The following is a 10,625-nucleotide window of genomic DNA, read 5'->3' on the forward strand; positions in this document are numbered from 1 at the left end:
GTTATTCTATTTTCTGCTCCAGAAAACTTCAGTCCGAAAATTTCAGAGGATTAATTTTCTCCTATGGCAAGCAGAGGTAAGTTGATGAATAAACGAGGCCCCGAGACTAAGTCCTGAGAAACGGTGTTAGTCATGGAGGTGGATCTTAACGGGTTCAGTAGGATACGATTGAAATCAGTCCACATCTAAAGGAGAGAATGTTTTTACTTACAACTGGCTACAATTGAGTCTGGATCAAGAGTGATGTTGAAGGGGTTATCGGGACTAATCGCAGCTTCGACCAATACTTCTGTGACCACGTCTGCTGCGGGGATAGCTTCTGCTGGTGCCGACACGTTGAACTGCAGTTCCACATCGACTTGCGTGTTTCCCCTTTCTGGCCTTGAATGTCAAGAGTGCAGGATTTAGTTCAAATGTCGTCGGCGTCATTGGTGGGATTTGGGTCAAGGTTTCTAAATCTTACCGAAATCCAAGAACAACAGTGCCAAAGAAAATGGAACCAAACGTTTGGAAGAAGATGAAGTCGCACTGTCAAAGGATGGAAACGTAGAACAACAGAGTAACTTTCGTGAAAGAAGCAAAAATTCCGATCGTTGAAACGTCGCTTGAACCCACCATTGACACCACTTGTGTTTCAAGTTCTCTGTATTGTTCGCTGCTAGGATCGTTCAAGGCTTCCACAAAAGGTTCCAACACAGTGGCTTCAACAAACACAGACGGTGGCCCAACTGAGATGGTAGTTGTTTCGGGTCCACGAGTTGTTGATGATTTAGGTGCTGGGAATAACATATGGTGCACCAAGGAAGTAGTTAGTTTTGATGCTGTTGAGATTTGGAGTTCCATGAAAGAATTTTAAAAAATCTTTGCTTACAAATGACTGCAATATATCCTGGAACAAGAGTGAATCTGAACGGGTTGCTGGTCCTGTTCACAACATCTACCAATGTGTTCACAACTTCATCGTTTTGTGGGATTTGATCATGTGATGTGTTGTTGAACTTCAACTCCACTTCCACTTGCGTGTTTCCCTTTTGAGGACTTAAAAGTTGAACAAAAATGCTGATTATTTGAAATGTTCCCCATCTGAAATTAGCCATAAAACATTACCTAAATCCAATGAAGTTGGTTTTTATGAAATTACTCCGAAATGCTCTGATGTAAATGAAGTTGCACTGTAAGAATAATCAAAAATTTAATCATTCAGAATTCAGAAATTGAGATTAGTTTATTGTTAATGGATACTCACCATTGACACCACTTGCGCTTCAAGACGTTTATGTTGTTCACTGCTACGATTGTTCAACTCTTCCATGTAAGATTCCGCCAGAGTCATCACAAGAGGCACATTGACGGTTGTTCCGTTTTTAGTTCCAACATTTTCGCCAAAAGTAATGCCAAATGCCACAGTCCCTATGGTTTGATAGTCATGGGTTATACTTCTGAAGTCATTCGCTTGTCACACAAGAGTTGAATTTATTTTTTTTTTTTAACTCACCCAGAAGGACTGCAACAGTCCCGGCACCCATAGCCTCTCTCTTGCTCCTGCTAAATCATTCAGGAACAGATTCACTTTCAACAGTAGCAAGCAGCAAGAATCTTTCAGAATATATGTATATTTTTTTAGACATTTACTATTTTTCCCCATAAAGATTCTCTCAATGTACAAATAATCTATCTTTTTAAAATCTTATCACTATTTTCAGAAAGTGTTAAAATTTCTTTACTGGAGTAGAAATTACAAAAAAATTCTAAATTTATTAAAAGCTCTATTTAAAAAAAACTAAATTCATTTAAAAAAATTTACTCAAGAAAATTGTTGACCAGAAGCAAACCTTAAAATAACGAAGAAAAAAAAGATCTCAAAATTCCTGAAAAATTCTTAAAAGTTGCTTCAAAAAAATATCAATCCACAAACTTCTCATCGTTAATTTTACTCAAAATTAAGTCAGCCTAAACCTCATCACAGTCGTCACAAAAAAGATTTATTCAACATCATTTCTTTTTTTCTGTCAAATATACAATACACGCTCAGCATGTCGCATTTGTAATCCAAAATATATTATTTTTTAAAATGTGAATAACAATACATAATGATCAAAACACATTCCACACATGACAATGAAACCAAGGAATGGCCCTCTTTTTCGTGTATCACCAATAATTCCATTGACACATTTGTGATGTTTCAAACAGAAAGTGGTTCTTTCACATTGAACCATTAAAGGCTCAACTTACCCCAAGTGGAAGAGAGTCAAATGAGTCCTTTTTTGAGATGAATGCTGTTCAGGTGGACGATGCCGCAGAGCCGTCGGACCTTTTGTGGCTCGCCTTGTGGACATGAAAGCCTTTTATCAAGTTATGCAGCGGCCATGAGACATCTTTCAGAAATGTCCCTCATAATCCGCCAACAATATGCAGCCATCATCATGACAGCATCTTGGCTCGCTGCACTGTGGAGTCCTCCCTGCCTTTTGTTCGGCAATAAAATTTAAAACAACTCCTCGAGATCACCCATCAATCAAAATGCCACTTTGATGATGAGGCTATTTACTGACGCGAATTCAGGCCTGAAAGGTGTTTGAATATGACACGTGACAAAAAAAAAAGAAACAAAACGAATGCTTCTGAAAAACAATGAAAACGAATCTCGTGGCGAGCACTATTTTACCAATATACTACTATATTTTGGTGACACGGTGTATAACTGGTCAGAATGTCTGCCTCACAATGCAGAAGTCACGGGTTCGATTCCCACCCCCTGCCTTCTTCTGTGGAGTTTGCATGTTCTCCTTGTGCCAAGGGTGGGTTTTCTCCGGTTACTCCGGTTTCCCTCCAACATTCTCCCTCACTCTGGTATGGGGAAGCGACATATTTAGCCTCAACAACACATGACTCGAACAGAGCGGGATTCAAACAGTGGACCCTTCGGTTACAGGTCAACCCGCCATACCTCCCGCCCCACATAGAATGACGCTTGTTGGATTTTACTTCCAATGTGTACCTTCCTGTGCTTCAAAAGCCAATCACAAACACATCCAGTAACATGTGTGCAACACTATTCGCCTGTCTGTGACAACTGTAACAAAGTAGCAGGTGGAAGTGTACCTCCCATGTCCCATTTCGGTGTATTGATGGGGAAATGGAGCATCATTGTAAAATTTGATAAATATCTGGTGTTCTCATTTTTGTGTCTAGTTTTGTATTTGCCAAAACGGCACACCCGCAATTTCCGTGGTTAATTTTAATGTATTGCATTTATTTCGTGATGGGAAAATGAAGCTTCAAATTTGCTTCATGAACCAGTTGTATTTTTTTGACTCCTCAAGTTAGCACTGTTGGTTTAAATAAAGACTTCTTAAAGACTTTAAAAAATGGCAAGTTAGTGTGCTTTCAACCCAATGTTAAACAGAAAGTGTCATCTAGAGGAATAAAACTACAACATCTGGTTCATATAGCAAATTTGAAGCTTCATTTTCCCCCAATTTTTTTTTTAAATACAGTAAAATACCGCTCTACCATCAGAAATTTGCAGTAGTCCATAATTTTATGCTGTTAAATTAGTTAGCTACAGTTCTTGTTAACTGACTGATGTAACTTTTAATTTAAATGCTTTGGATAAATATTTAACACTATTTTACAAGTATTAATAGAAAACAGTAAGATACTGTTGTAAATTCACGGTAAATTTCCTGAATTTTGTTACAGTGCATACAACTTTTTTTTTACAGTGGACACAGAGAAATTTTATGAGGAAAACAAATTCAGAATTTAACAAGAGAAACGTCATTTTAGAAGAATCGAGCTGAGGTAATGCAGTTTTATTTATATCACACATTTCATACACGAGGCACCTCAATGGTCTTCACACAATCAAAAGTACAATCAAAAGCATTCAGAAAGAAAACAGTGCGATGTTCAAAGGCAAAGAAACAAAAAGTAGCCGACCAAAATGAGCAGGAAAACTTGTAGTCACGTGTACAAGCATTTACAAACAAGAATCAAAATAAAAGCAAAGAAAGTGAAAGTGATTTTAAAATGCTTCAAAAGAACTGAATCATAGCTAGGGGTCGGGGGGGCATCATTTATAACCTGGATAAAAGCAATCAAATCGGAATATTGTGTGAAAAACTGAAAAAATGGAGAAACATTATCACAAAAATAAATAAACTTGAGTGTACCACATGGAAATGTGGAGGGACGTGTATTTGACGGAACTTAGCTTACATAACGCAGAAAAAAATCGACGCTTCGCTTCTGTCAGTTTGACCGCCAATTCCTTACGCGGTTTATTTTGTTTTCCCGCAAGTTCAACCAGTTCACTCGCAATCCACCGTCTTAAATGTTTTCAAAACAATCTGCGAGGATATATTCAACTGCGTGTGGAAGGAATGTCAAGTGAAATTCTGATAGGTCACAATAGTGTATCAGTATTTTGGGCCACACCTCATTCTGACTGAAGCTCGGAGCAATCTGCTGCAGTCCAACGTCATTGCGAACGTGCAGATGAATTTTGGTGGCAATATCGCACCATTTTCAGACACTACGTGACAACAGAAAATGATGAGGCAAGCCAGGAAACAATATTGCAACGCTCGCCTCTGTTGTATAACACAATGACATCGTCTGCCTGATGTGTCAATCAAGCAGTTTCCTCCCAATTTTGGGGCATGACGTAGTGTGCTGAAAGTTGTCACAAAATAAAAAAACGTAAATAACTCCAGAGTTTTTCAGGGGGGTGAATTTTAGGGCCAACGTCATTTTTACATACAGGTGCCCATGTTCATCCCAATCAAGTGTCCCTTTAAACTGTTAATGCAACTAGACAAAGTGGAAAGTGAAACAGGGAGACATTTTTTTTTCCCATATCTTTAGTCCTTCCAATTTTTTTTTTCTTTCCTTCTTTCTTTTCTCCGCTTGGTCTGGACGACACGTCCTCTCTTGGACGTGGACCGACGACTGCAGGATACAAATTAAAAGTCAAGAATCAGTTACAAAATGTCAATCATAAAAACTGTCCGGAATGATTTGACTGAAATGGATTGCACATTAAAGTACCATACGAGTGAACTGGATTTAAGAAATTTAGTGTTCTGGATTAAAAAACTGAGTTTGAAGCTGCTGTAACACGATGCAAAGTGTGAGCATTTCATTTGGACTTGCCTGCTGATGTGTTTTCGAGGACAAGCTTTGCGTTTGTGCCCCGGGCTTGCGCAGTTGTAGCAACCTTCCTCGCCTTGGTGTTGGTCACACGGGTGGTCCGGGAGGGCGCAGCGGCCGCATGATTGACAGTGCTGCCATGCTTCGGGAAGGGTGGGAAGAAAGAAAAGCTCTTGGTTCAACATAGACACAAAGGCTACTCGGTCCGATTTAAAACTTTCTCTTTCACGGAAAAATCTGTTCCATTCCATACTGTTCATCTCGTTTTTGGTTTATAAAAAAAAAAAAGAAGCCCCAATATAATTTCAAACGTGCACTTACATGGTTTCACACATCGCTCACAAACAGAGCAGTGTTTCCACTGGCGTCCATCCTGTAAATTGAAAAAAATTGTACACAATTTTTAGTCACCTGCGATAATTTCCGGCAGTTTATCGTCATTGGCCAATAAAAAGCATATATCGCCATATTTGAATGAGAATATTTTTTCCCGTTTTTATCCCATAACGGGAATTCATTGTAACTAAAATTTATTTTTCATTTTAGCAACTTTTTCCTCATTGTCTTGTCTTTGACATTTTTTCCAGTGCAATTTTTTTGGTAAAATCAAGACTTTATTCTCAAGTATTCTAAATTTATTTACACTTTCATTTATTTATACTACAACGTTTTCTCATAACATTATGAGTTTTTTTTCAATATTCTCTGAGAATGTTATTTTCATTTAAAAAAAAAAGTCTAGTTTCCTCCTTTTCTTGTAATATATTTTTTATGCCCATGTAAAAATTAAGACAATATTCTCAAAAATTCAGGACTATAATCACATAGCTACGTTATCTCACAACTGGGATTCTTTTCTTGTACTATTGTAATCTTTTTATCTCACACTTTTTTCTCATTTCTTCACTCACAAGAAATTACAACTTTTATCGTTTTCTATTATATTGCTCTTGGCAGTTCACCTTGTGCAGCGTGCGCCAAACAACACGAGATAAGAAACCTTTTTTTTTTTTTTGTGATCCATGTTTTTCATTGGCGGTGACCAAAGTGATCAAGCGGTATGTTACCTTGGATGGGCAGACGTTGCATTTGGTACAGTGCTTATTCAGGGACCACACGAATCTCTCACAGATGGCGCAAAATCTAGCAAAATGAGTTGGCAAAAGCGTTGTCGTGGGTCGCAAAAACTTTCTGGAAGTTCTCTTGCCCCCAGACCCCCCCCCCCAACTTTTTGGGAGAATATGGGACTACCTGTAGCCCTCCTCCTCGGGAAGGACAATTTCCGCGGCAGTAATATTCGTGAACAATCGGACTGGGGACTGCTTCCTTCCCGTCTTCCCGTGCTTGTACAGGGAATGGTTGTCATAGTCCACCTAGGAAACCAAGTTCACAAAAAAAAAAAAAAAAAAAATGGAAAATGTCGACAGTCAAAAACATTGTAAAAAAAATAAAAAAATCACAATTAATCAAACATGAGCACTCCGGTTTCATTTTGAATGTATGTATGTGTTTTGATATATTGCTGTACGTCCGTACAATACCTACTCATCCCGACCACCCATTTTTTTTAAATCTTGCACTTGACAAATAATAGACAAAAAAAAACCTACTCAAAGCAAAGCATTTTCAAAGAAAAAAAGTAACACGTAACAAGTTGTTCTAGAAAAAAATTTAAAACCAACTGAATTTAAAAAGATAAGTTAAATGGATATATAAGTTAACTGTCCTCGTCAAGATAAGCGGCTCAGATAATGTAATGAAATGAAAAATCCAAAACGATTCTGACCCTGTTAAGCCCCAAGATTCCACAAGATGGCGGCAAAGCCCATTCTCACAATGGCCACCCTTACCTGGTAGTCCAGCATAGTTAGACAAGGGAAGCAGTCGAGGATGCGAGCTTCAAAGAAATACGGAAAGATCCATATCATGGGCATGTTGACGTTACTGCTCCCTACATGAACATAAATGGAAAAACCAGTCAACTACTTTGCCCGCATCAGAATGTTCTGGATACTGAATGAAAAGAACTGACCCAAGATTCGCTGTTTCGTCCATGCCTGGGCGATCCGAGAGAAGCTGTTGGCCAGTGGTTTCACCAGACCCCCAAACGGAGGGTCGGCCACCATCACCACCTTCTGCCCATTCGACTCTCTGAGAAATGCCTGGAGTACTGCGATCGAGGCCTAAGAACGAGCACACTTGTGACACACTCATGGCTTGGATCGATAGCAATATTTGGCGACAAATATCCACAATCCCACAGTCATTAATATCGTGAAAGTATACAATGGCGAGACTTTTATCCTTGGCGCATGCATGGGGTGGCCAAGACTATTTCAGGAGGTCCGCAAAACAAAAACTTGTAAACGCGTTATCAACAATCAACATCCATTCTAATATTGAGTAATAATAATGATAGCAACATACATTAAGCTGTAACTTCTGTTATTTCTCTTTAGACCCGCACGTATATCTTGTTCCGCCCCACATCTTTTAATTTTCTATGCACCCTATAAAAACATAAGACAGTAGTCTATTGTTACTCATAGGCTAGCATCACTTACAGTCACACAATGTTATAAAGTCTCCACTTTCCATCTAAATAAAACTACCTGCAGTGTGGCAGCTAGTTGACATGCCCTTGGAGCATACAGGGAAGGGCAACTGGTGGTGGCCCGCGGTCTGCACTTTGACTGGCCCTTTGATTAAGTCCCCCCCCCCCCCCCCCCCCCCAAAAAAAAAAAAAATTCTTCAGAGAACATGGATAAACAGCTAGCCCCACCTCCCCAGTAACTGTATACTGAATTGGTCCCACAGCTTCCTCTAATGTGTTGGGGATCATTCATTACCTCACTATCAAAGAAGTGATGATTGAACATGTTGTAGTGGCAGAACTCATCTTGGCCGTAGAACTGGGCGTATCTTAGACAGGAAGGACACGGGAGATTTTTGTCACAAATTTTTCTCAAAGCTGACGACAACATGAGACCAAAGGATTGTGAGATCATATATGCAAGCCGACCTGAAGTCGATGTCAAGCAGGAGGCTTTTCATTGGCCTTGCCTCTCCGCTCGGGTATTCCAATTTAATCAGCTCGTGCAGTCTGGAAAAAAAAAGTAGTTTTACTGCACAGTCTCATTGACTGACTCCCACATCACTCACGAGAGTAGGCCCCACATGCATTCAAAGTCACCGATGCTACAAGTGTAGAATGTGACGACGATGCCACCAAGTGGACAAAAATAAAACCTGCACCTCACACGCATGTTTTGTGTTGGTATTAAGCATCATGTTTTGTGTTGGGTTGACTGGCAATGTACCAGTGGCTCACCTGGGCGTGCCCACGCACAGCACCTTGTTGAAGCGCAGGGCAACCAGAGTGCCCAGCAGGAAGCGGGTGGTGCGCTCGGTGAACAAATACTGCGCATTGCTCTTCTTGTTGTCCAAGGGACACAGCAACCTGCTGGGGCGCCGCAGCTGGGCGGCGGCCACAGGGATGCATACGTGGGCGGCGTGTGCACCCGTCTCCTCGGCAAGCAGGAGGAGCTGGCAATCCTGACAAAACTTCTTTTCGTCAGGTGGGAGGGCGATAAACTGTTGGAACCTGCAAGGGGTGATGCGTCGTCACATTTCACGGCCGTCTGGCACAAAATGCAAATATTTGATGTTTTATTTAACCTTGACATTTACCTTGCACTATACTGCTGCTGGCTGAACGGGGGCTGCCTCCTTTTGTTCTCCAACTCCCTGGCCAATTTACGGGCCTCCGACACCTTCAAACCAAGCATTCACTGAAACTCTATAGTGATAACCTACTTGGGCATTTGCTTCGGTTTTGCATTTGTATTATGGAGCCAAGGCACAAATTACATCAGATTGACTTGCACAGGTTAATTGTACTAATCTGTCATCGAGTGGAAGAGCATTTCATTGGTCTGCCTTTCACTATACATCGCTGGCATAGATTGACGTGCCAATAATAGTAAGAATTTTTCTGGGTCAGCACTGTGTGCGACTGGTTAGTACCGTCTCACAGTGCAGTGATGCGGAGCATGATTTCAGGTCACGGCCTTCCAGCGCGGAGTTTGCATGTTCTCCCGCCGGATACTCCTTTTCCTCCCACATTCCAAAAACATGCACCAGTGGGTTAATTGAACAATCATCCCTAGGTGTGATTGTAAGCGCATGTGCTGCGAATGGTTGTTTATATATGTGTGCCTTGTGATTGGCTGGCAACCAGTTCAGGGTGTACCCCGCCCACTGTCCAAAGACAGGTGAGATTGGCTTTAGCACGCCCACGACCCTTGTGCGGGATAAACAGATTAGAAAATGGATGGATGGATAGTTTCCTGTCAAATGCCTACTTTCTCGTCTTCCCACTGGAAAAAGTTGCAGTCTTTCCGATCTCTGCAAGCCGAGCACGCGTAAAACCTCCTTCCGCCCTCGCCTCGTTTCGCAACTTTCTCAAACAACAAAGTTGGTCCTGCAAACGAAATGAAAATGTGATTGAAAAGATCTCGATTTTTATGATCGATTAGCTAGGTCTGGATTCATGTTTACCATGTGGACAACACGGCGTTGATGCGTCGTCATCTGTGAGAATAACCTCGTATCCCAAACAGCTGTCTTCCAGCCCCGCTGTATCCATGATGTGAGCGTGTAATTATCAATGAATAATATTTGTATCATATATAAAGCGAGTAAACGTGCGGGCCCATGTTATCTGGACACGTTTGAGTTTGGAAATGCTACCCGGTTTGAAAGGCGTGGCCTTTGCGTAACAAATCACGTGAGCAGAAAAGATTTCCGGTTACTCCCCTTCCCTTACGGCTACTTATTAAAACTGACACCACATTTCCCGACAATTTGACAAACATAGGTTAATAAAAGCAAATGTATGACAACATTGATATTTAGCCGGTAGTGAGTAAGTCATGAACAAGTGACTCCCGCTTCCTGTTCCTAAACATTCATTCGCCATTAGCTACTGCAGTTAGGGTATACTCTCGACATTTTTTCTTTTTTTCAAACCAGGAATTGTAGTTTACTTTTTATTCGGAAATTCGAGGAGCAACTGAGGTCGCATGTATACACACGCACACGCGCGCGGGCAAGCGAGAGATCTTCAACCGTTTTTCTTTCAGGACAGTTAAAGTTTCTGCCCCTATGCATGTAGTCCAAACACGCCGCGCGCCAAGCAAAACGAGTGGGGCTGCATTCCTTTGGAGACTACAATTCCCGTGCATTGCTGCACCGCCTTCGACAGTGTGAAATGTCAGTTAACGCCGTTCCGTCAAGGAAGTGGGAGAAGTGTCCTTTCAGCGTAAAGATTTTAGACACGGAGAAAATGTTTTTGATTCATTTATTATTTGCGTATATTTAAGATTGACCATATAATATATTTTTGTTTGATTAGTAAAATGTAAAGTTTTTGGAGGTGGATGTATTTGATAAGTACTGGAAAATAC

The 10,625-nt window shown here is 40.8% G+C and overlaps 2 protein-coding genes and 1 long non-coding RNA gene across 4 annotated transcripts in view; all 3 read right to left on the minus strand.

The window, feature by feature from the left end:
• LOC109520369 (mucin-17-like) overlaps positions 1–2,412 on the minus strand; it is a 35,853-nt gene extending 33,441 nt beyond the window's left edge. Inside the window, exons 1-8 of one of the 2 annotated variants that reach the window (XM_019877537.1) lie at positions 2,236–2,412; positions 1,496–1,542; positions 1,247–1,410; positions 1,108–1,172; positions 872–1,038; positions 616–776; positions 464–528; positions 212–381 (exon numbers count right to left, since the gene is read on the minus strand). In XM_019877537.1, the coding sequence (XP_019733096.1) occupies positions 212–381; positions 464–528; positions 616–776; positions 872–1,038; positions 1,108–1,172; positions 1,247–1,410; positions 1,496–1,542; positions 2,236–2,339 (943 nt within the window). In that variant the 5' untranslated portion in view covers positions 2,340–2,412. The remainder of the gene's footprint in view (positions 1–211; positions 382–463; positions 529–615; positions 777–871; positions 1,039–1,107; positions 1,173–1,246; positions 1,411–1,495; positions 1,543–2,235) is intronic. The other variant, XM_019877539.1, reaches the window with a different exon arrangement.
• A 1,385-nt stretch (positions 2,413–3,797) lies between these two features.
• zcchc4 (zinc finger, CCHC domain containing 4) lies at positions 3,798–10,330 on the minus strand. Its single transcript, XM_019877467.1, has 13 exons — positions 9,718–10,330; positions 9,522–9,640; positions 8,848–8,930; positions 8,489–8,761; positions 8,180–8,260; positions 8,007–8,079; positions 7,190–7,340; positions 7,008–7,108; positions 6,409–6,530; positions 6,225–6,300; positions 5,479–5,530; positions 5,161–5,299; positions 3,798–4,956 (listed from the first exon to the last, which is right to left on the minus strand). The coding sequence occupies exons 1-13, from the start codon at positions 9,803–9,805 to the stop codon at positions 4,869–4,871; spliced, it is 1,446 nt and encodes a 481-aa protein (XP_019733026.1). The 5' UTR covers positions 9,806–10,330; the 3' UTR covers positions 3,798–4,868.
• LOC109520336 (uncharacterized) lies at positions 5,895–6,218 on the minus strand. Its single transcript, XR_002169155.1, has 2 exons — positions 6,069–6,218; positions 5,895–6,038 (listed from the first exon to the last, which is right to left on the minus strand). It is a non-coding gene; the product is annotated as an uncharacterized LOC109520336 (long non-coding RNA).
• Positions 10,331–10,625: the final 295 nt, after the last annotated feature.

Source organism: Hippocampus comes, unplaced genomic scaffold (assembly GCF_001891065.2).
Source record: "Hippocampus comes isolate QL1 unplaced genomic scaffold, H_comes_QL1_v1.1 scaffold143, whole genome shotgun sequence".
NCBI lineage: Eukaryota > Metazoa > Chordata > Actinopteri > Syngnathiformes > Syngnathidae > Hippocampus > Hippocampus comes.

Coding starts and splice junctions, on each gene's coding strand:
- zcchc4 (XM_019877467.1), bottom strand. CDS start 9,805: ATGGATACAGCGGGGCTGGAAGACAGCTGTTTGGGATACGAGGTTATT. Junction 8,931..9,521: donor TCCAGTGGGAAGACGAGAAA/GTAGGCATTTGA, acceptor CTTGGTTTGAAG/GTGTCGGAGGCCCGTAAATT. Junction 5,531..6,224: donor GCAACGTCTGCCCATCCAAG/GTAACATACCGC, acceptor TTCAATTTACAG/GATGGACGCCAGTGGAAACA.